The 25430-nt window shown below is 45.3% G+C and overlaps 1 protein-coding gene across 1 annotated transcript; it reads left to right on the top strand.

Annotated features, from left to right (window-relative positions):
- Window positions 1–896: 896 nt before the first annotated feature.
- LSM4 (LSM4 homolog, U6 small nuclear RNA and mRNA degradation associated) lies at window positions 897–15411 on the top strand. The gene is made up of 5 exons (XM_043988875.1): window positions 897–1044; window positions 3816–3857; window positions 6602–6700; window positions 11697–11880; window positions 13728–15411. Exons 1-5 carry the CDS (start codon window positions 1042–1044, stop codon window positions 13817–13819), a joined length of 420 nt encoding a protein of 139 aa, XP_043844810.1. The 5' UTR covers window positions 897–1041; the 3' UTR covers window positions 13820–15411.
- Window positions 15412–25430: the final 10019 nt, after the last annotated feature.

Genomic DNA, 25430 nt, shown 5'->3' with positions numbered 1-25430 from the left:
AGCAGAAAGAGTCTAATTCACATGACAACTCTTGAAATGCTAGAAGATGACTGTCCCCTCCAGCCCTGCCATATCTTCTCTTCTCCAGGCTAAAACCACCTCCAATCCTTCCAAGTCATCCTGGGCTCTGCAGGGCTGCCACCATCCTGGTCTCCCTCCAACTTGCCCATGTCGTTCCTAGAACATGGCCCCCAAACTCAACACGGTCCTCCAGGTGCGGCCTGTCCAGGGTAGAAGGCAGCTGGCTCATCACCTGCCTTGCTTGGTACACACTATACCTCCCTCTACTTGGCCTGGGGTTTGGGGCTCATTGGAACCTGCAGACCCCATTTCTGCAGTGCCTAGGAGGCTCTTATCAAGCACTTCCCTCCCCAAAACGCTGGGGGGGGGGTATTAATCAATAATTCTACAGATGGGAAAACTGAGGTCCAGAAAGGGTGAGTTGAGCGGGCGAGTCAAGGCCGGAAGCCGGGTACTCTGAACCCGAGCTCTTCCTCTCCCGGCTGCCTCTGTGGGGGAAGCCGTGAAGAGGTCAAAGAGCAGGCCCCTCAGAAGACGTGGGGTGGAGGGCTTGAATCTCACGCTCCTCCTGAGCCGAGTTCGCCAGCCTGGGCCGCGGCCAGGCACCCTGGGATCACTAGGCCTACACGCTGAAAGCACCGGACAAAGCCGTCCCGCCTCCTCGCTTCCTCTCGGGAAACTGCAGCGTCAAGGCAATAACCGTTACCCACAATGCCGCGGGCCGCGCGCGCTTCTTTTCAGCACCCGACGGAGGCCTGCTTTACGGCACTTGCCCTCCCGGGGCGCGAGGTCACTCTCCACCTCTCGGAGCCTTCGGCCTTTTTTCCCCGCCCCCTTCACCCCATGGGATTGGTCGAGCTGCCGCGGAGCCGGTTGATGACTGGCTGGCGGAGACGTCAGTCCGCCTTGTTCCATGCGGGGCGGCCTGGAGGGAATTCTGAGTCTCCTGAGCTACGGCGGCGGCGGCGGAAGTGACCGGAGTAGTCCCGGCCCTGTCCCCGCCCCAGCGCGGCCGGCACCATGGTGAGGGGAGATTGAGGGAGACGGCACGGGGGGGGGGGGGCGGGAACCGCTCTGAAACTCAGTCCCCGGCGCTGCCACGGGGAGGGGGCTGGTCCTCGGTGAACCCCGGGACGGGGATGGGGGGTGGAGGGGACCCCACATGGGCCTGGGCGCGGCCAGACTTTCCCTGGCCTCCTTTTCCTCCTCCTGCCTCGACTCATCCTCTCCATCATCCCCTTTTCCTCATCCCATTTATCCCTTCTCCCTCAAGTCATCATCTCCGTTCCCCTCCTTATCCCCTTCTCCTCTTCCTCATCTCTATTCTTCTCGTCCCCCTTGTCTCTCCTCATCTTACTCCTCATCCCGCTCTCCATTCTCCTCATCCCCCCCCATCCCTTCCTTCATCTCTCCTTATCCACCCCCCCATTCCCCTTTCCTCATTCTCCCAGTCCCACCTCTTCCTCCCCCTCCTCATTCTTCCTCATCTCCATACTCAGTCAACTCCAGTGGCTTCCTATCACCCCCAAGATCCTCTGCTTGGCATTCAAAGCCTTTCGTAACTTCTCCCCCTTCTGTCTTTCCAGTCTTTACTGGTATTCTTCATCCCAGTGACACTGGCCTCCTTACTGTTCTTAGCACAAGATACTCCACTTCTTAGGGGCCAGCATTTTCTCTACTGCCCCCCCCCACCCCCGTGCCTGGAATGTCCTCCCTCTTCATCCCTGTTTACTGACTTCTTTTAAGTCCCGACTAAAATCCTATCTTCTGCAGGAAATCTTTCCTAACTCCTCTGAATTCTAGAGCTTTCTTTCCCATTTATCTTGCACGTGGTATGTTTGTTCACGTTTGTTTATCCGTCGTCCCCCTTGTTAGATTGTGAGCTCCTTGAGGGCAGGGGCTGTCCTTTGCCCATTTCTGTATCTCCAGCGCTCGGTACTGGGCCTGGCACCGACTCACCCCCCCACCCCTTTTCTCCTCTCCACCTCCAGTCATCCCCCATTCTCCTCATCCCCTTCATCCTCACCTTACCTCGCTTTCTCATCTCCTTTTTTCCCCTCATCCTCTATCATAGCTCCTCATTCTACTCGCCCCTATCTCCCCAATCCCTCCTCCTCATGCTATCTCATCTCTCCATCATTTTCTCTCCTCCCTTCCTCATCTTCTCTTTACCTCTTCCTTCACCTCACATCCTCATCTCCCCCTTTTTCATACCCCTTTTTTCCTTACCTGTCTAAATCTTACCCCTACTCATAATCCCTTCATCTCTTTTCTTCATTGTTCCTCCTGCCCCATTTTCATCATCCCCTCATGAACTAACTTATATGACCTGGGCAAGTCACTTACCCACCCGAGCCCCAGTTTCCTTCCCTGTAAAATGATGGGCTGGGTTGAATTGCCTCTGATATTCTTTAGATCCTTTAATCTTTATTTCTCTTCTTCAGCTGTTCTTCCCACCCCTCCTCAATCCCTTGTCTTCTTACCCCTCGTTTTCATCTCTTCATTTTCTTTTCTTATCCCCTCACGTTCTCTCCTCATCCTGCCTCCATTCCTTCATTTCTACTTGTTATTTCTTCCTTCATTGTCCATCCCCCTTATTCTCCTCTCCAACTTTTCCCTTTCCTTTCCCCTCCCACTACTACTTCATGTCTTTCTTCTTACCACCACCACTTTTATCTCCACTTCCTCTGTCTTTTCTCTCATCTCTCCCCAACAGTTTTGCTTCCCTCTCTGTGCTACCCCAGTCTCTTCCTCCTTTCGCCTTGGATTGGGGGAGGAAAGTAAAGTTCAGGAACTTGCATAATCAAGCAGTTCTTTGATTTAAAAAAGGGGGAGGTAGGGCTTCTTTACTTCCTCCTGTTTGGACTTCTCTAAGTTCCATCTCCCCCTTTTTTTCCCCTTCTTTGTTCTGTGCTGTGCCTTCCTTGAGTTATATAGCAACAGACATGCACATTTGGCATTCATAGAGCTCCTACAGGAAACCAACTGGGGAAGTGGACTTTGGTCCATTTTCCTTTTGAGCAGTGGCCCACGCTCACCAATGGGTGACCCATTGGAGGGGATTCCCCAGAGCTCTTTTTCCTTTTCTTTAGAAAACCCTCAGATGCTTGTTCTAGTAACATACTAAAATTAGAAAGTCCACGGGCTTCCTTCTCAGACAACCCCAAGCATGGTTTTTTGGACCAGAGATTGTCAGAGCTGAAAAGGCTCATCTTCTCCAGTTTTCTAATCTTACAGAGGAAGAAACAGAAATTCAGTGCCCAGGGCCACACATCAAACAAACCAGGATTGACAGCTCCCATTCCAGAGCTATTCATACTACTCAGTAACATATATGAAAAATAAAATCCGAAGCGCAAAGAGGTCTAAAATTTTGAATGTAGGAAAAAGTAATACTCCCTTGATAGTAAGGTCCGTGAAGGGACTGGCTGCTTTGGCAGGCATCTGAGGAAAACGTTTCTAAGCCTTGTGTCTGAGGAACAGAAAGCACATTTAACTTCATAGCCTCTTGAACTACAGCCATAAGGGAGGGGGCTTTATTGGTATTGATTTCTGTGTCTAAATGTAACATTGTGAGAATGGGCAAATTAGTGTCCAGGTAAACTCATTGTTTGGATCCAGATTCATTGCTTGTATTTCTGTTATCTAATTTAAAAACCTTGTGTCACCTGGAAAATGAGGGACAGGGACTTGCTCACCTCTAACCTTGTAGGGACTGTGATCTCTATTGGAAGAAAGGCAGACTTATGCTTTAGCTGATGGAATTCTACATTGTCTTTTGTTTGCTTTCTTAGCTGCCCTTATCGTTATTGAAGACAGCCCAGAATCACCCCATGGTGAGTAGGCAATGTGGTGGCTACTTGATAACCTTGAATCCCAGACGGCAGGAGGAGAACATGAAGAGTACGAGGGATCTTAAACCCTACATGTGGGAAGTCTTTTTGTTTTCATTCTTTTTTTAATATTTTCTTTCCTTTTTTTTTGTTTTCATTCTTAATCTTTGGTTGGCTAGGGAAATATCCATGTTTTCTTAAAAATGTTTACCTTGAGATCTTTTGTTTTGCCATCACCTTCATATCCAGTTCTTTCCCTTCCCTGCTCCTAGCACTTAAATAATAGGAGAATAATCAATGTTTGTGGAATTGACAGCCCAAGTCACACAGGTAGTAAGATACAAAGCTAGGATTTGAGCCTAGTTTCTTGGACTATAAATGGACTGTTCTTCCTAGTATGCCTTAGCTGCTTCTCTGCTGAATACAAGTTAGCCTTCCTACCTCCCCTGTCTCCCTTCTCCAATCTGTCCTGCACCTCAATATCTGATTAATTTTCCAACCATATCCCTAAACCTTTAGTGGCAATCAAAGGAAAGCTGCCTGGCTTCTAAGGCCATTCAGAAAGGAGCCTCACACTACCTCCTTCTGACCTTGTTTCTTATTGGTGACCAAGTCATACCTTCTACCCAGTTAGGTCAGTTTCCCCACTGTCCCAGGAATTAGGTATGTTCATTCTCACCCCTTGTGGCTCGTTCGTATTGATTGCCTTTACGTGCACTATCCAATGGTCCATCCTTTCCTGTTAAAGTCTGAGCCTTTTTCTTTTTTAAAATTTTCATTCTGAACTTAAGAGATAAAACAAGCATCTCCATAACAAAGTAGAATTTTAAAAAAGAGGATTGCACCTGAATCTGCAGATCTACAACTTGCTTTTCTTTTTAAATATATGATTATCCTGTAACTTTTTTCCCCACCTCCCCCCCCCCCATGGCTACCAATAGATACAAATGTGTATATGTGTGTGTATATATTTATATATTTATATATATATATATATATATTTATATATATGTATGTAAATACATACTATACATACTTCCATTTATAAGTTTTTTCTCTGGATGCAGATAGCGTCTTCTTTCATAGGTCCTTTATAGTTACTTTGGGTATTTATAATAGTTAAAATGACTTGGTTGCTGAAAGTTGTTCTTAAAACCATATTGCTGGGGCAGCTAGGTGGCACAGTGGATAAAGCACCAGCCCTGGATTCAGGAGGACCTGAGTTCAAATGTGACCTCAGACACTTGACACTTACTAGCTGTATGACCCTGGGCAAGTCACTTAACCCCCATTGCCCCTCAAAACAAAAACAAAACCATATTGCTGTTACTGTATACAACATTCTCTTGGTTCTGCTCATTTTGCTTTTCATTATTTCATTCAGGTCTTCCCATGTTTTTCTAAAATCATCAAGCTCATCATTTCTTATATCACAGTAGAATTCCATTGTGATCATATACCATAACTTGTTTAGCCATTCCCCAATTGATGGGAATGCCCACAATTTCCAGTTCTTTGCTACCACAAAGAAAGCTGCTATAAATATTTTAGAACATATGGATTGTTTTCCTTTTTCTTTTATTATCTTGGAAAACAGACCTAATAATGATATTGCTGGGTCAAAGGGTATAAGCAGTTTTGTAACTTTTTGAGTATAATTCCAAACTATTCTCCAAAATGGTTGGACCAGTTCATAGTTCCACCATAGTGAATTAGTGTCCCAATTTTTCCACATCCCCATCAACATTTTTTTGCTTTTTCCTTCTGTCATTTTAGCCAATCTGATAGGTATAAAATATTTCAAGGTTGTTTTCATTTGAATTTCTATAATCGATAATGATTTATAGCATTTTTTCATGTGACTATAAATTGTTTTGATTTCTTCCTCAGAAAACTGCCTGTTCATATCCTTTGATTATTTATCAATTGGGGAATGACTCATGTTCATTTAGATTTGACAAAGCTCTTTATATATTTGAGATATGAGTCCTTTATCTGAAAAACCGTCTATAAAATTTTTCTCCCAATTTTCTGCTTATCATCTGATTTTAGTTACATTAGTTTTATTTTAAGATCTTGTACTGCTAAACCTCCTTTACATTTTTTCATTCATTCCTTTGATATTCTTGTCCTCTTGTTCTTCCAAATGGATTATGTTATATTCTCTAACTTGGTAAAATAATTTTTTGGTATTCAATTGAGATGGCATTGGATATGTAGGTTAATTTAGGTAAAATTTTCATTTTTATTATATTTGCCTTATCTACCCATGAACAATTAATATTTCTCTGATTATTTAAATCTAATTTTATTTGTATGAAAGTTTTTTTATAGTTTTATTCACGTAGTTTCTGTGTTTGTTTTGGCAGGTGTATTTCCAGGTATTTTATACTGTCCAGAGTTATTTTAAATCTCTTACTATCTCTTCTTGCAGAGTTTTGTTGGTGATACATCAGAATGACAATGATGATGTGGGTTTAGAGCCATTTTCTTAAAGAATGGCCCAGGTTCAATCTACTAATTTCATGAGTATTCTAATTCTAATTGACTCCTCCTCCTTGGTCTCCTATGAAACAGAAAACTTAGAACCATTAACACTTAATTATATGCTATTTTATAGTTTTTCTTTATAGGTGCTCAATGAAATTTCTCAAAGGTAGAAATAATGTTCTTAGTACACAGAAGACATAACAAATACTTGGTACTGGATTAGCTAATTTATGGCTTGAATTTTATTGTTTTTCTAGTTGGTAGAACTAAAAAATGGTGAAACCTACAATGGGCACCTTGTGAGCTGTGATAACTGGATGAACATCAATTTGAGAGAGGTCATCTGCACATCTAGGGTAAGTGTACCTTTGCAGAACACATTGTTTGGTGGCCTTTGCCCCAGCCAACTTCATAGAATCTCACTGGACTTAAAAGCTAGAAGGGACCTTTGAGTTCATCTAGGCCAGCCTCCTTACTTTACAAATCTGGAAACAGAAACAGAAAGGGAAAGTCAACAGAGGAAACAGTCATTTATTAAGTAAGTGCCCTAGATGTGCAAGGAACTGGGATAACAAAGCCAGAAGTAAAGCAGGCCCTGCCCTTGAAGAGCTTGTAGTCTTTTGAAATAGAGGGCCAAATTCAGATTCGAGCTCAGGTCCTCTGCCTACAAAGCTAGTGGTATTGGGGCGGCTAGGTGGCGCAGTGGATAAAGCACCGGCCCTGGATTCAGGAGTACCTGAGTTCAAATCCGGACTCAGACACTTGACACTTACTAGCTGTGTGACCCTGGGCAAGTTACTTAACCCCCATTGCCCCACAAAAAAAACCAAAGCTAGTGGTATTTCTACTAGACCATACTTTCTTTAAACCTACAGTGTCTTTTTTAACTAACAAAAATTTATTTTTTCCCTTCCATCCTACCCCACTCCATTGAAAAGAAAAGAAAAATGAAAACCTTTAAGCAAAAATGCACAATTTCCTCATTGGCCCTGTTAGAAAATATATGTCATATTCTGCATCTTGAGTGCAATATCTCTGTCAGAAATTGCTACTAGGGTTCATCATTGGTCCCGTTAGTAATTTCTTAAAACACAGTAGTAGGGGGCAGCTAGGTGGTGCAGTGGATAAAGTACCAGCCCTGGATTCAGGAGGACCTGAGTTCAAATCTGACCTCAGACACTTGACACTTACTAGCTGTGTGACATTGGGCAAGTCACTTAACCCTCATTGCCCCACCCCCCCAAAAAAACAACACCACACACACATACAATAGTATTCTGTTACATTGAAGCACCATAATTTGTTGAGCTTTTCATCAATTGGTGGGCACTCCCTTCTTTTTTATTCTTTGCCACTACAAAAAAGGGCTGCTATAAATATTTTTGTACATGTGGGTCCTTTTCCTCTGATCTCTTTGGGGCAGGTCTGGTCATGGTGTCCCAGGGTCAAAGGGTAGGCCCAGTTTAGTGACTTTGGAGGAATGGTTCCAAATTGCTTTCTAGAATGGCTAGACCATTTCATAGCCCTGCCAACAGTGCTTTAGTGCAACATCTGTCATTTTTCCCTTCTTTGCCAATTTGATGGTCTGAAGTGAAACTTCAGAGTTGCTTTATGTGCATTTCTCTGAGTGTTAGTGATTTTAAGCATTTTTTCATATGGCTATGGAGCTGCCTGTTCCTACCCTTCCTCCTATCCCTTGAGGGCCTTAGTTGGCAAATATATTTTGTTCACCTGTGTGTGTATATCCTGGGGCACTGGGCAGAATCTGTTGCTGGCCAGGCTCACGTGGCTGTTGTGTGGCAGGGCCCCACTGTGAGTGCTGGGTCTTTTTCCACACATATGGGAGACTTCATTTTAAAGGACAATCCATCTTTCTTCTCTGCTGACACCCCCCCCCCCCCCATATTGTGGCTTGTTAATATTTTTTCTCCCTCACTCATCAAGACTGCCTTTAAAGGACCTGCCACATTTAGACTTACTGATGTTACTTTTGATAAAGAGGAGTTTAACTTTGGAAGGATCATGGGATAGTAGAGTGGACAGGGAAGAGGAAGGGAATGAGCATTTATGTAGCTACCAGTAGGTGCTAGGCATTATGCTGAGCATTTTACACATATCTCATTTGATCCTCACAACAACCTTTCAAGGTAGGTGCTATTATTATATCCATTTTACAGTTGAACAAACTGAGGCAGACAGAGGTGAAGTGACTTGCCCAGGGTCACATAGCTAAGAAGTGTCTGAGACTGTATTTGAATTCAGGTCTTCCTGATGCCAGACCTGGCATCCTATCTACTTTGACACCTCAATGCCTTGACCAGCTGACTGGAATTTAACTTTAATTAATTAACTTTTTGAGTTTTGATTTTTGTAACCCAAAGTCTCTCAAAAGACCTAAATCCTAGTAACTCTGCTACACTCCCTGTGTGACCTTGGGCAAATCACTTCCCTGCTGTAGGCTTCTAGTTTCCTTATCTGTAAAAGGAAGCTCTTAGACAACATCAGGGTGCATCAGGTACCCCTTTGGCAATCTAGGGAAGCTTGTGCATCCCTTCTCAGAGTAATGCTTTTAAATGAATGAAAATGTGTAGGATTACAAAGGAAACCAAGTATAGTGAAGTACGGTTACAAAAAATTTTTTATAGTTCACAGGCTGTAGATTCAGAAACCCTGGATTAGGTCATTTCTAAAGTTCCTATAAATTCTAGAGCTGAGTTTGTTTTTTAACGGAGATGAGGGAGGGGTGACAGTTACTGAGCAAAGCCCAGTAATGGCCACTAGATGGTGCAGAGAACAGCTTTGGGAGTCAAACACACTTGGCTGGCACCAAAGAGATTAGTTTGTTTATTCCTCAGCAGAGAACTGAAAGAAGGAAGTAAAGAGACAAGACAGCCTTCCTTGTACACTGAGCTAAATGCCACCCAGCGTGGTCTAAGACCAAACACTTTTTCAGGGAAAATTGTCTTAAACTTAGCAAGATTTCTCCCCTCCTTCGTCTTTGCAGAAAGTGAGCACCTTACTCCTAATAGCAACACCAAAGAGTAGGCATTAGCTCTGCCTGCCTACCTGTTCCTGAAGAGGGCAGAGGTTTCATCTGTAGTGCTAAAATTCTCTCTTAGGTTTGTTTGGGGCTTCATTGAAATATCTTCTACACTTAACATTCAGAGCTTTAAAGCTTAGAAATTATCTTGTCCCAATCCCATCATTCCACAGATGGGAAAATAGAAGCCCAGAAAATGAGATGACTTTCCCCTCACTGTACAGCAAGTTAGTAAAGTCACCCAAGCCAGGGTAGATCCTAGAGGCCTCCACACAACAGCGGCTGCTCTTTTTGCCAGACTGGGCTGTTTCCTTTTGTCTAAACTCTTACCAAATAATTGGGTCATATAGAGCTGAAAGGGGTCCCGGAACACAGACTGTCAGAGCTGGGGAGGCCCTAAGGACATGGAAGGGCCAGAATACGTTTCTGAGGGATTGAATTTCAGACCAGAAAGGGAAAGGGGCGAAGTGCACATAGTAGTGGTGGTGGTGGTGGTGGTAATAATAATAATAAGTTAGCATTTATTTAGTGTGTTAGGGTTTGTAGAGTGTTTTACAAATATTATCAGAACAGCTCTTTAAGATAGATGCTGGGGCAGCTGGGTCGAGCAGTGGAGAGAGAGCACCGGCCCTGAAGTCAGGAGGACCTGAGTTCAAATCTGGCCTCAGACACTTGACACTTACTAGCTGTGTGACCCTGGGCAAGTCACTTAACCCCAATTGCCTCAAAAAAAAAAAAAAAGAATGTCTGAGTTCAAATCTGACCTCAGACACTTCCTAAATGTATGATCCTAAGATAGATGCTAACATTATTTTCATTATACAGTGGAGGAAACTGAGGCTACAAGAGGTTATGTGACTTTCCCAGGATCCCACAGCTAGTGCCAGATTTAAACTCACATCTTCCTGAGTCCAAGTCCAGAGCTCTGTTCACTGTACCACCCAGCTTCTGGAAAAAGCAGAAGAAAGCAGGGTTTAAATTCTCTGACCAGTTTAAATAAACTCTGGAGTGAAAGAGTGTTCTACTTGGAGTAACAAGAGACCATGGTTTATATTCTGGCTCTGATACTTAGTGGCCTGACATGTGACCCCACGATGCTTCTCCTCTTAGCTTCCAATGGGAATGATGATACCTTTAGTGTCAGTTTCACAGTTGGGAGGATCAAAAAAGGGATACTATATATGAAGTGCCTAGCAAATCTTAGAGCAATTTAGGACTGTTGCTAATATTTATCACGTGAGAGTTGGAAAAGCTTTCAACTCTGGAACACAAACCCAGGGCCCGAGAGGGGTGACGTCCAAGACCCTAAGCCGGGAAGCAGCAGAGTGTAGGAGCAGGTCTAGAGTTAAGACCCCCTGCTTCCTCGCCTTACACTGCTGCTCCATCTTGTCCATATTGAATTTCCTTTATCTTGTGTCTATGGGAGTTTGGCTTCTGCCTGTTAGTCATTCAGCTATTTGTGGAGTTGTCAGTTAGGTGACCAGCACTGTCCTAAAGAAAGATCAGAGGGGGCAGCTAGGTGGTGCAGTGGATAAAGCACCGGCCCTGGATTCAGGAGTACCTGAGTTCAAATCCGGCCTCAGACACTTGACACTAGCTGTGTGACCCTGGGCAAGTCACTTAACCTTCATTGCCCCACCAAAAAAAAAAAAGAAAAAAAAGAAAGATCAGATGTAATCACTGCCTTCAAAGGGCTCTCGGCCTGGAGCTTGGGGGAAACAGGACACGTAAAGGGACAAGAAGACCACCCAGGCTGGCAGGCAGTGATGTGTGGAAGGAGCTTCGGGTGGGTTTCTTAATGGAGGCACAGAATCTTAAGGCTTAGAGATCACTGAGTCTGCACTTTCCATTTTGCAGATGAGAAAAGTAAAGGTCCTTACTTCTTTGGACCTCCATTCTCCACCAGTAAAATGTGAGGGTTGGGTGAGGTAATCTCCAGCCCTTCTGACATCGCTGCTTCGTGACAAAAGAAATGATTGTGAGCGGCAATGTTTGGAAAATGCCTCCTGGAAGGGCCTTGGGGCGTCCAAGTAGAAGGGCTTTGCAGGAGGTAAAAGAGAAAATAACAGCTTTGACTCAGAGCTGGAAATGATCATGTTCAGTTCCTTGGCCCCAGAAGGAGCTCTGCTCCCCATGGGATCTGGGCCCTAAATTTCTTCGTGTTGTTTTTGACATGAGCAGTAAACAAAAACAACAAAACAATCAGAGGCCTTTCTGAGCTTGGAGGGAGGGAGCAGCCGCTCAGGAGTGGGCAGTGAGGTCCCCAGCTCTTGCTGCCATCCAGCCTAAAAACACTGATGTTTCCTCCCCAGGATGGTGACAAGTTCTGGCGCATGCCTGAGTGTTATATCCGAGGCAGCACCATCAAATACTTGCGGATTCCTGATGAGATTATTGACATGGTAAAAGAAGAGGTAGTGTCCAAGGGCAGGGGCCGGGGTGGCGTGCAGCAGCAGAAGCAGCAGAAGGGGCGTGGTGCAGGCGGAGCTGGCCGAGGTGAGTTCCCCAACTGGGCCTGGGTGGGCCTGGGTGGGTCTGGCAGGCCAGAGGGTGGCAAGATGGCTGGCATTGACCCTTCATTGCAAATTGGGCTGTAAAGTTGGGCTCTCATTCAAAGCTAACTTTGAGCTCTGGGGCCTCTGGAAAAGAGGGTGGCAATAGTGGATGGAGTGGCCGTCCACCTTCTAACTCCACTTTGCCATCCTTGGTGGACGCTGTCATTTCAGTCAGCAGAACCCACAGATTGCCTCTTTCTGAAGGGATTGAGGAAGGCTCAGGCTGAGGGGAGTTTGGGGGGACTTGCTCTAAACTCAATTGCTTTTCCATAAAGCCTGTCAGGATTGACTCCTAAATAAACTAACAGCAACAAAAGTTCTTCACTGAAGTCCCTGCTGCTGGTTGTTTAGAACAAAAACACTGAATGTCAGAGCTGGGAGGGACCTCAGAACACAGAATATCTGATCCAGGAGAGATTTCAGAGCTGGGAGGAGATTTAGAACATAGAACTTCAGAGGCAGGAGGGACTATCAGATCCAGAAAGCCAGAGATGAGAGGGGTCCGGACTGTGCTCCAACACCTCCAGTATCAGGGAGCTCATTAGCTCATGCATCAGCCCGGTCCATTTTCTTATTTATTTATTTATTTTTGGTTTTTTTTTGGCAGGGCAATGAGGGTTAAGTGACTTGCCCAGGGTCACACAGCTAGTTAAGTGTCAAGTGTCTGAGGCAGGATTTGAACTCAGGTACTCCTGAATCCAGGGCCGGTGCTTTATCCACTACACCACCTAGCTGCCCCCGGTCCATTTTCTGACAGCTCTCATTGTTGGGGCATTCCTCCAGAGATTAAACTGAAATCTGCCTCTGTGACAGGATTGAGGTCACATGATGGTAGAGCTAGGCCTGGGATGTGCTACCTCCCAGCCTAATGTTTACAGCTTCTTTAGCAAAGTTCTTACAGCATTCCTTTCCTTCTGCCTCCCCCTTTATTTCTCTTACTTTAATACATTAATACAATAATCAATTCAATTATTGAATTCCCTTGGACAGTATTATGGGCTGTCAGGAAAGCAGCTCAAGTGTCTTTGCCATTTTATGGTTAACTACCTTGCCTTGCTTCTCCAATCTCTTAGCCAGGGGGGTTTGCCCAAGAAGTGGAGGACAAGCATCCTTCGAAACTCTTAAGTTCTAGGGTGTTAAGTTCTTGCACTGAGTCTCCCACTGAGCCCTCCCATGGCCACCCCATGTGACAGTAATCATGGACCATAAATTTAGTCTCTGAGTATGTTGCTCTATCATAGGAATTTGTGAAAGACAAATGCAATTGTTGTCATTCATTCACTAACCCTATATCAAATGCCCACCCTACTTAATATCCTGTGTTTGGTATGCTGTCACCTTCAGAAAAATGACCTTGTGAGTAGCTGGAATCTTGTCAGCAGCCTCTTTCTGATTTGTGGGTATGAGGGCAGTAGGAAGTCCACAAAACTTGGACCAAATTGAGGTTCCAGTCAATAGATAAAGGCCTGGTTGTGATAGTCTGTTTGAGCTGCTTCCTCCAGTTCTTCATGCTGCTTTTGTGATTGAACAAGCAGAATCTGCTTCCTCTGCTTCTCACAGGGCAGCTAAAATAGCCTGAACACAGTGAATGTGCCTGAACAGGTCAAGACTTCACACTGAGAATATGGGCTGAATCTGTCCGGCCACCTTGGCAGCAGCCTCTTTTGTATGCAGGCTTGAGTGTGACTCCATACCTGGGAGTGTTGGATGCTTTGCATTATGGGAAAACAGCCAGCTACAGAACACTACTGGCTGCCCTTAGTTCTTACAATCTTTGTGCTCCCACAGGTGTGTTTGGAGGTCGAGGCCGAGGCGGGATTCCCGGCAGTGGAAGAGGACAGCAGGAGAAAAAGCCGGGCCGGCAGGCTGGGAAGCAGTAAAGGCGTGGCAGTGGCCAGGCCTGGCCAGAGACTTTGACAGGAAGACCCCTTGGCCACTGCCTTGTACTTGGCCTCGTGATTTGTGTCCTGTTTCTAGTTTTCAGTTAATGAATCTGTTTTTAAAAAAAGAAAGTTGGGGGCTGGGCAGGAGTTGGGGAAGAATCCCATGAATCATGTCTTTTGTAATCCTTTGAAATCCTCTTCTGCAGGTAAAGTTAGAGCGATCATTGCCTCAATTGTTTTAGCCACTCTTCCAGAGTTAGGTACATGGGGGGCTTTTCTGGTTTTTGACATCCTTGGTTCCCAGGGACTTGATTCCTAGCAAAAGTTCAGTACTGTTTCGTTTGACAAATTTTGAGTCCTTTTTTTAAGTGCAGCCAGACATAGTGGTCTTTGTTCCTGTTTTAAGAGTATTTTAGGCATTTCCAGAGGGGTGTTCTTGTGCTGCCTGTCTGTCTTTTGATGTTTGCTTTAAGATTAGGGCATTTCTGACACATGGCAGGTTTTTTCCTTCAAAGTTAAAAGCCCTGAAACTGTCAGGGAGGTGTTTCCTTTAAATCTGTTCCCCAACCTTGCAGCTGCTGCTTCTTTTTTTTTTTTTTTAAACTAAAAATAGAGGTTGGAACTTGTTTCAGAGAATAATTATTGGAGTTGTTTTCCCGTTCTTCTCCCAGCATTTGTTTTGGGGAAACCACTTTAGTTTGTGTGACTGAAATAAAAATAATACAACCATAAGCTGAAAATTAATAATTCCTTTCTACATGCTCAACAGATGAGCGTGGGATTTCTTCATTCTCAGGCTGCCATGGAGCATATTTCTACTTTTGCTCCTCAGGAAACCCCACTCCCTAGAAAGATGGCTTTGGGGGTTTGAAGTGAGACGTGCACTGAAGTTTTCTTTGTGGCACCACACCTCTTCCTCTGGCAAACCTGCTTTCCCCTGCTTCTTTGACATATGTGCCCCCTTTCTGAAGTTAAACTACAGAATACAGAAACACCTTTTAAAACTCAGGATTCTAGGGGTAGAAAAATGTATGTCTTTATATTTCAATGGTTTGAAATTCTAACCTCATCGTGCACATTTGTTGGGGGGGAGGGGGGCGGATTCTCACCTTCCCTTCTCCCTCCTTTCCACTTCTGCAAGGACATTTATTGTATCGAGATTGTGACCAGGATTCTGCTTTGAAATGATTCTCTGAAATGTGTTCGGAGAACCTCTGGAGACATTTGAAACATGGGCAGACTTGAGCCTTTTGGATGTAGCAGGGGCATTTGTACCGTTTATATTTGCTATCCTGCATCTCTTACAGTTGCTGTTTCCTATTTTGGGAAAACCTCAAACTGAAGCTGTGTAAGCATGCATCAAGAAATACTTGAAAAAAAGATTTTCATTGACTTTTTCACACTCCTTAAGAAATAAGAAACCGATTTCCTCTAGAAACAAGCGATTGTCTATTTTGTCTCAATAATTTATCTTCGAAAACAGAGCCAGAAGCATAGGTTAACAAGGTTTTATATATGCATATTTTCTCAATGATGACTTGGTTGAATCCATCCTGAACAGTGATTGGAATAAATGCAATGTTAACCTATAGAATATTACTCGCTTCTTCTGTCTTCAGCCAAGCTGTGCCCACATTGTTCTCCACATCTTTGCGTTTGGAACATTCATGTGACAGAATAAGGGACTCCTTCAAGATCTTAGAAACCTGTTTCTAAGAATTAGGAAGTGACCTCAAAGGTCATCTAGTCCAGCCTCCCACCCATTGCCACAATTCTCCAGCATCCCTAGCAGGGGGTTATCATCCAGTCTCAACTCAGTAGCTACAACTCATTCCCTTAAATGAATTGTTCTGAACCTTTGTCCTTCCCGGGAGGGATATTCAGCTGCCATAAGTGAGATCTAATAAGTTTATATGATGTTACAACTGGAAAACTCAATACAGGAGCCCCCTCTATGGCATTCTTGACGAGTGGTCTACTGAGCCAAAATCCACCTTTCAGTAACTACCCTCATTGGTCTGTTCCATCTTCCCCATCGTAGCCTTTCAGATTGTGGAAGACATGGATCACGTGAGACTTCTTCACCAAGCCAAACTTGGCCTTTGAGCAGAGCCTCCAATCCCTCCCCATCATCATTGCCCTCATTCATTCACTCTAGTTTGTTGATAAAATATAGCCAGAATTAGACACAGGACCAACTGGGCAGAGTGTGGCAGGCCTGTCACTGTTCTGGATGCTAAAGGAATATTAAGATCAAATGATCTTTTTCAGCTACTGTGTTATTCTGTGCACTCCTGTTTACAGCTACTAAAATCCATAGGTCTTTTACACATGAGCTACTCTGGTTCTATTGATGCAAGAGTCACTCCTTTCTGCCTACATAAATTTGCCCTGTTTAACCTAAATTCTGAATAATGGGTTTAATCCAAAATCGTTTTTGCAAAATCCAAGAATCAGAAAAGACATTGGAAAACATCTAGTTCAATTTAATCCTGTAGGAATTCTCTCTAGGGGAAACTAGGTGGCACAGTGGATAGAGTGCCAGGTCTGGAGGCAGGTAGGTTCATCTTCCTAAGTTCAAATCCAGCCTCGGACATTTACAAGTTGTGTGACCCTGGGCAAGTCACTTCACCCTGTTTGCCTCAGTTTCTTAATTTGTAAAATGAGCTGGAGGATGAAATGGCAAACCCCTCTAGTATCCTTGCCAAGGAAACCCCAAATGGGGTCATGAAGAGTCAGACACAACAATCCAAAGGGATTCCCTCTGATATCCCCAACTCATCGTCCATTGACCCTTTGTGCTATTGATGAAGGGCTCACTACCTATAGGTAGCCTATTCCACTTTTGGAATCATGATGAAATATTTCCTTCTAGTCTAGTCCTGTCTTTTCCCTTATTTACTCTGGTTCTGCTCTGGGGCAGAGGAAAATATTGTACAAGGGGAAAGAGCACACTCTCTGGAGTCGGAGAACCTGTGTTCAAATCCCACTTCTGACATATTCCTTGTGTGATGCTGGTTGTCACAAACTCCCTGACCTTCACTTTTCTTGGGGAAACAAGATGGCTCCTGAGATCCCACAGAACTATAGTTATGATCTCACGTCCATTCCAGACTCTCCCAACTAATAGACCTTCAGATGCTGTCTTCTCCAAGCTAAAGCCCCCCCCCCCTTTTTTTTTTTTGGTGAGGCAATTGGGGTTAAGTGACTTGCCCTGGGTCACACAGCTAGTAAGTGTCAAGTGTCTGAGTCTGGATTTGAACTCAGGTCCTCCTGAATCCAGGGCCAGTACTTTATCCACTGTGCCACCTAGCTGCCCCTCCCATTTCTTTCAGTCATGTGGCACAGATGCAAGGCCCATCGCCCATACTTGCTGTATCCTCTGGAGGCTCTCCAACTTAGTGTGGGCCCAGAACTGAACCCAATATTCCAGATATAGCCCAACCAGGGCAAGATAATAGGACTGTCCCCTCTCTTGTTCTGCACACTCTGAATGCCTCTATTAATGCCCCTTGAGATTGAGTTAGCCAAACTGTCTTCCCTTAATTTTCTCAGATCCCTCTGTTTCTCCTCATTCTCTTAGCTTTTTGGCCATGCTAAGAACCCCTGAGCTCATTTAGCTCCTTGGCTGGGTAGAGATCCTACCTTTGAATCTCACATTCTCCCCAACTGGCCTTTGGGAAATTGTTTAATTTATTCATTCAATGAAGATTTAATTGTTTAATTTATTCGTTCAAAAAAATTGAAAAAAGGGGCAGCTAGGTGGCGCAGTGAATAGAGCACACCGGCCCTGGATTCAGGAGGACCTGAGTTCAAGTGGGACCTCAGACAATTGACACTTACTAGCTCTGTGACCCTGGGCAAGTCACTTAACCCTCATTGCCCTGCACCACCCCCCAAGAAAAGAAATTAATCTATTCGTTCAATGAAGATCCATTCAAAGGTACTGTACAGTATCTTAAGGAAAAATTCTCCCCAATTCTTACCCATTTAAGAGCTTACAGTCTTGTAGAGGGGATAAGGCAAGTACACAAAATAACCATGAAAACAAGTGAGGTAGAAACAATTCAGTTCGGAGGGTGAAGAGGGATCCCTTCAGGGGTGGGGTGGGGGAAAATCAGCCTACTTCAGACTTAACTGTTACTGTCCTTCACAGGCTCAAGCTTCTAGTCAAACCGGCCTGGCAATCCCTCTTTTCTCATCCTGGCCATTCTTCATGCCCGGGATGTGCACCCTCACTGCTGCCTCTTAGAATCCCTGCTTCCCACTGAGGCATAGCTTAAGCACCTCTTCCTACGGGAGACCTTCCGTGATTCTCTCATTTGCAAGTGCTCAATTACTTTGTATTTACTATGCATATATTTGTGGATAGTTCTCTGATAGGTACAAGTTCTGGGGTGGGTTGGGGGTTTTGTTGGGTTTTTCCCCCCTCCCACTAACAGAATGTAAACTCCTCCAGGGCAGAGACTGTGTTTTGTGTATCTGTCCTCAATGCCAGACACAGAATCTGGCATCTGATCTAGACCTTTACCTCCCTCCAAGAACCGAGCATTGGGCTCTGCACACTGTAGGTTGGTTTGTAAAGTTCGATCGAGGTAGTTGGAGGGTGGGGTTACTGAGGTGGGCATTGGGGGAACGGTACCTTCAATGGGGATGGTTAGTGTAGCTCCCCTAGCACCCTTCCTGGGAATCTCTACTTGTCTCCCCCTTGCCTCCAGACTTCTGATTTTCAAGTGGGCCCCAGGACTTGGCAGCTGACCAAGCAGCAAGTTGGGACCCGTCATGCTCACTAGCACGGACGCACCCACACAAGATACTGAGGACTTCATCTTCAGTCTCCCCTCCAGGATTCTGAGAAACTTCACTCAGCACCCCAGAACGAGAAGGGAAACTGAACATAAAGGAACCGGTTCCTAATGTCAGGCTTTCGGGGCCTTCCTTGCCATGTAATGATCACTTAGAACTGTGAGGCCCTTCCCTTCTACTCAGGAGAGAGCAGTCCTAACCAGTTATTATCTGGTTGATAATAAGCTTCAAGTCCAGACGTTGGATCCTAGCTCAGCCTAATCACGGTGCTGCCTATTACAGACCAGAGTCCCAGGTGCATTACCTGTCTTGGCAGGTGGAAGGAGAATATGGGGGGCGGGGGCAGAAGTCCCCCGTGTCCCCTTTAACTCTTTTTTCTTGCCCCTTTTAACTCTTGACTTTTGCTGCAAGCTAAAATACTGTAAATACCACTCCAAGCCACTGTGACAAGCATGATTCACTGGAGCTGGGAGTGCCCCCTGCTGCCCCTGACATTCACATGGCAGGCATGGCTACCGTGTGAGAGTTCATGCAGTGCCAGGTTATTTTAAGGGTGTTTTACATAGACTCCCTATTTGGTGACAGACACTGAAAGGGCAGGAGGGCCATACCTCTGATCAGTCAGAGCAGAATGTGTAGGGAAGCAAACAACAAGGGGAGAAGGCTGAATGTCAGAGGGAAGTGGCGAGAACACGGCTTGGACTGCTGGTCTCTAAGGGCTGATATCCTGTATTCTAAGGACCCTCCCAGCTCTGACATTTTGTGTTATAAGGGCTCCTCAGGGCAGCTAGGTGGCACAGTGGATAAAGCAAAGACCCTGAGTTCAAATCCGGCCTCGGACACTTGACACTTACTAGCTGTGTGACCCTGGGCAAGTCACTCAACCCTCACTGCCCTGCTTAAAAAAGAAAAATGCCTATCTTTCAAAACAAAACAAAAAAAGGGCTCCTCAGCTCTGACAATCTCTGTTTTAAGGCTCTTCCCATATCTCTTACCCTATTCTAAGGTTCTTCCCAGTGATGACACTGTGTTCTTTTTTTTTTTTTTTTTGGAGGCAATTGGGGTTAAGTGATTTGCCCAGGGTCACACAGCCAGTAAGTATTAAGTGTCTGAGGCCGGATTTGAACTCAGGTACTCCTGACTCCAGGGCTGGTGCTCTATCCACTGCGCCATCTAGCTGACCGACACTGTGTTCTAAAGGCCCAACTAGCTATGACAGTGTATTCTAAGGTGACTTCCAGCTTCAAAATCCTTTATTCTGTGTCCTAAGATTCCTTCTAACTCCAACAATCTATATTCCATGTTCTTTGTTCTACTGGGCTTTTGATCTCTGACAATCTGTCTGAGGGTCCTTTCCAGCCCTGACACTCTGTGTTCTAAGGTCCCTCTTGTTTCTGGCATTTTGTTTTCGAAGGGGTTCACAGTTCTCACATTCTGTTATAAAGTCCCTCCCTATTCTGACATCCTATGTTCTAAGGACCTTCCTGGTTCTGGCATTCAGTGTTCTAAGAACATTTCCAACTTTGGCTTTCTGTGTTCTAAGAGCCCTCCTAACTCTGACACTGTCCATATGTCCCTCCCAGCTCTCTTCTATGGTTCTTAGAACATAGGATGTCAGAGCTGGGAGGGCTTTTTGAACATTCCCATTTTCTAAAGGCCCTTCTCAACTAATACCTTCCCTCTTTTAAGGGCCCTTAGCTCTGCTATGTGATATTTCACACTCTAAGGTCTCCCCCTCCTCACCCTGTTCCCCACCTTCCCACCATCTCTGACATTTGATCATCAGTGTTCTCAGGCCCCTTCCAGTGATAACATTCTGTGCTCCGTGTTCCAAGGTCTAGCCCAGTTTTGAAATTTAATATTCTATATCTTTGGTTACAGTGGATAAACTTGGGTCAGTGGATTTAGGAAGGCCAAACGGTGGGACAAGAAAAGGTTCTCCTAGCCATGACCTGCCACTAACAAGACCTTTCCCTTCATACGCCTCATATTCTTTATTTATGAGAAGGGACTGCTGGATCAAGGCCACTTCCAAGTGCCAGTATTGAACAATTATGGGGAATGTTATTTGCTTCTGGCCCAAGGACAGAAACATGAGTAACCAGGCCTTGTGTCAGTGTCAGCTTGCTTGAGAGGAAGAATCACGGAGAATGAAATCAGCCAGCATTGATTTTTATTTTTATTTTTTGCAAATGGTGAGCCAAGGAACTATGGGATTAGAAATGTAAAGCTGGATAGGACCTTAGAGACCACCTAGTGTGGGAGTTTTTAACCTGGGGTATGTGAACTTTGTGGGGGCGGGGTGGGGGGGCATTATTTGTTTTGGGAGGGAGGCAGTCAGGGTTAAGTGACTTGCCCAGGGTCACACTGCTAGTAAGTATATGAGGTCATATTTGAACTCAGGTCCTCCTGACTCTAGGGCCAGTGCTCTGTGCACTGTGCCACCTGGCTGCCCCAACTTGGGTTTTTAAAAAATATATATTTTGGGGGGCAGCTAGGTGGCGCAGTGGATAGAGCACCGGCCCTGGAGTCAGGAGGACCTGAGTTCAAATCCAACCTCAGACATTTGACACTTACTAGCTGTGTGACCCTGGGCAAGTCACTTAACCCCAATTGCCTCACTAAGATATATATATATATATATATATATTTTTATAACTGTATTTCAATATAATTGGTTTCCTTTGTAATCCTATGTATTTTATGTTGTGCATTTAAAAACATTATTTTAAGAAGGGACCCATAGGCTTCACTAGAAGGTCTAGGGACACATAAAGTAAGACCCCTTGATCTAGTTCAAGTCTCTCCTTTGACAGATGAGAAGCTGAGACTCCCAGACTCACTGAAGGGCAAAACGGTTGCAAAGTCAGGATTAAAACCCAGATCCTCAACTCCAAATCCAGCTGTTTCCCCACCATACCCTTCTGCCCTGATGTGAAATTAAATGCCATCAATTCCAGGCTCATGTTTGACTGTAAGACTCAGATACACCTACCTGTTCTGGGTACTTTTACAGTACTGTGTGAGGATCCAAGGCCCCACCCTTAAGAAGCAGAAGACTGGGTTTGAGCTCCTCCTCACCTTGACTTTTTTGTGAGACCTTGGGCGGGACCTTTCTGATCCTCTTTGCTTTTTTCCCCTATAAAATAAGCCCTGTCCATATCATAGAGTCCTTGATTCCAGTCCTCTAGCGGGTAGAATGACCTGCTTCAAGGACTGCCTACCTTATTCCATCCAGGCTATTTACACTCATTCCACCTCAGACTTCTCCCAACTCTCTGAGGCTAAGCAAGTTGCTTTCTTTCTCTTGTCCTCAGTTTTCCTCCTCTGTCAAATGGGAATAATGGCACCACACAAACTCCTGGGATCCTTCTTATTCTAGTGGTGTGGGTCAAGGTGACAGCAGTTCAGCTTGTCTTCCCTTTTCTTCTCCTGTTTGCCCTTCACCCATGAATAGCCTAGCCCTCGGCCCTCTTGAGCCTAACTTTGTATACTTGCTTAAGCAAGTATTTACCTTGGGGACCACATGATCTTTCATTTTATAAGAGCACTCACTCATTTTGCAAAGTGTACACAGCTCTGTTGACTGGGACCAGCAGTGACTCATACCTTCTGTGCTGGGAGGGAACCTAGGAATGGTTGCACAGCCAGTCCTGAAAGCCAGAGGGAGGGGCCGTAGAAATAACTCAGGCCTGTGTTCAGTGTCTAAAAATACACAGCATATCTTCCTAACCTCCCCCCCCACACACCCCATCCTTTTCTCTTTAAACCTTTTCTCCAGAAATCTCAAGCCCTCGCCCTTCCTGTCTTCCTCCTGGGAGGGGTCCCCAGCCCCGCACGGAAAACCTCTCCCCTGCCCTCTGAAGACCGAGTCCTGGGCCCTTTGGTGGGCCCAGCATCTTTGGGGTGGAGAGGGAGCAGGGCTGCTCCCTCACAGCTGTGCTGCTAGCCATCACCACGGCGACGATGGATGTTTGCATCAAGAATCCTGCTCTTTGGTGGGCCGGGCCTTTTTTCCACAAATCCCGAAGAAGATTCGGCTGTCCGGAGAGAAGGAGGAGGGCAGGCACTTACTTAAGCCTGGTGACGTTGTCCCTGGAAGGTCTCAATTGAGCAAATGGTGGGATTTTTTTCCCCTTCTTTTTCCTTTTTTTTTTCCAGAGATGTTTTTTGCATTTCGTCATTAAGGAAAATAATAATTTGCTTAGGTTGGCAGAGAGACCCTCAGATCACAGCGATAAGCAGGCATTAAACCTGAACTTTCAGATTGGGGAAGGGAGAGAAGAGCTCTCTGTCTCCACCCAGCATCCTGGACAAGTGATCCTTGACCCTTGGCTTGAATACTTTCAGTGCTAGCAAGCTCACTACAGACTTCTACTATTCTCTCCATGTCGCCCTCCCCCTGCCCTGCCAATTTCCTTAGCAATGTGGGAGAGCTCTGATTGTAACAACTTCTTCCTCATATTGATTAATCTGAATTCCAAGGACTTCTAACTCCACCCCCACTACTTCTAGTTGTGCCCTCTGGGGCTCTGCAGAACCAATCTGTTCCCTCGTTCTGAGGATGGCTCTTCAGACATGAGAAGGAGTGAAAATCCAACCCCTTTCCTGGCCCCCAAACTTCTCGAAATCTCAGAATTGTCGTGTTTCTGAGCTGGGAGGCATCTCAGAGGCCACCTAGTCCAACTCATACTGTCCTCCCCACAAAAATCTCCTGGCTGGGTGGCTCAGTGGATAAAGCGTGGGCTTCAGACACTAGCTGTGTGACCCTGGGCAAGTCACTTGATCTCAACTGTAAAATGAGGAAATGTAAAATTGCACATCTGTTCCCAGGGTTGTTGTGAGATCAAATGACATGATATTTGTAAAGCACTTGCACAGTGCTTGGTACTTAGCAGGTACTTAATAAATGCTTGTTCCCGGGGCAGCTAGGTGGCGCAGTGGATAGAGCATCAGCCCTGGAGTCAGGAGGACCTGAGTTCAAATTTGACCTCAGAAACTTAACACTTACTAACTGTGTGACCCTGGGCAAGTCACTTAACCCCAACTGCCTCACTAAAAAAATAAAAAAATAAATGCTTGTTCCCTTCTCCCTTGGTGACACTCAGATCCGTCAACCAACCCACATATGTGAGAATATTATTAACATGGTTTCCAGGGCCCTTGCCATCCTGGGTACCCCATTCAGAAGGCATACGCTCCCCCTTTTCTAAGTCCTTCCTAAAATATAGTCCTAAAACTGGACCCAGATTGATACAAGGGCTAAGTTCTACAGAAATATCACCTCCTTCATTTGGGACAAATAATAGTGTTCCCATTTCACAGATGAATAAACTGAGGCTCAAAGATCATAGGTTTTGAGCTGGAATGGAACTGGGAGGCCAGCAAGTCCAACTCCTTCATTTTATAAATGAGAAGCCGGAGCCCCTGGGTGGGTGGTAAGATGACTCATCCAAGGTCACACAGGTAGCATGTGACAGGGGCAGGATTCGAACCAGAGTCCTCCTGACTCTAAATCTAAATTGCTCTTTTCCCCTGTCCCACCACTGCCTCTTTCTCTTTCTCTGGGATGAATTGGCAGCGAGTCACATGTCAAATAAGTAAGTGAACAGGGTGGAGTTGGACCCACATCTCCAGCAGAGCCAGGGCTCACCCCACCCCACCCCAGAGGTTTCTAGGACCTCTCACTCTCTCTCTCTCCCACTTGGATTCTGCCTCTCACCTCAGGTTGGGATCCCACTGTGGTCTAGGAGTCCCTTGTATTGAATGTGGGGGCCTTCCTCAGCCTTAGAGCAAGAGGAGAGATGCTCTTTCAGCTTTCCATCCCCTAAACCCCGATTGAAGGGGCCTAAGCGTCCCCCCTTCCTCCCCACTAGGTTCATTCCATGACAATCACAGCAAATTTTCCTGGCAATAAAACCGTCTGAGAGGCCTGGGCTGGAGCAGAGGTCAAAGGGCAAGACCTCTCCCTTCTGTCCATGAGGGAGATGAGTGCTCCCTGCCTTCTATGGAAGAACAAAACTGAAGCCTGCCCAGCCACAAGCAGCACACACTTGACCCCACGGACCAGGCCAGCTGGCTGAGTCCCTTTCTTTCTGAGCCTACTTGCCTTATAATTAATTACAAAATGTTAGGGCTGGAAGGGGCCCTCAAGATCATTTGGTTTGGTAAGTGAGAACAAGAAAGCCTGGAAAAGGGGCAAAGACTTGAGCAAGGTCACAAACAGAATGGGAATGAGAAGCCATGTTTTCTGATTCTTTCCCATGATAGCCACCATGGCTATCTTCTCCCTTTGCCTCCCTGTTATTCCCCCCAGAAAAGCACATGTGGGAAAGAGCCCTTCAATTTGGAGTCAGCCCTGCCGCATACCATACACACCTATACATATATATACATCCATGTGTTGTATGTGTGCACACACACTAGGTACTGCAGTGGTTAGAGTGCTGTGCCTGGAGTCAGGGAGACCTGAGTTCAAATCTGGCCTCTGATACTTACTATATATACAAGAAAGCCTCAAATGGGGTCACAAAGAGTCAGACACAACTGAAATGACTAAACAACAACAAATCTACCTACCTACCTATCTATATCTATCTGTCTGTCTATCTATCTATCTATCTATCTATCTATCTATCTATCTATCTATCTATCCACTAAAGTCCTTTCCCTTGGTCAAGAAGCAGGGCAGTGTCTGCATTGGGTTCAAATGCTGCCTCTGCCATTTCCTGCTATGTGACCCTGGGCAAGTCATTCTACCACAACCAGATTCTCTTTCCTCATTTGTAAAATGAGGGAGTTG

The sequence above is a fragment of the Dromiciops gliroides genome, chromosome 1 (assembly GCF_019393635.1).
Source record: "Dromiciops gliroides isolate mDroGli1 chromosome 1, mDroGli1.pri, whole genome shotgun sequence".
Lineage (NCBI taxonomy): Eukaryota > Metazoa > Chordata > Mammalia > Microbiotheria > Microbiotheriidae > Dromiciops > Dromiciops gliroides.
This window is presented reverse-complemented; position numbering and strand designations above follow the sequence as displayed.

Excerpts from the sequence above, each read along its gene's own strand:
- LSM4 (XM_043988875.1), top strand. Across the intron at positions 3,858-6,601 it reads CAGCCCAGAATCACCCCATG|TTGGTAGAACTAAAAAATGG; the intron begins GTGAGTAGGCAA and ends TTGTTTTTCTAG. Across the intron at positions 11,881-13,727 it reads TGCAGGCGGAGCTGGCCGAG|GTGTGTTTGGAGGTCGAGGC; the intron begins GTGAGTTCCCCA and ends GTGCTCCCACAG.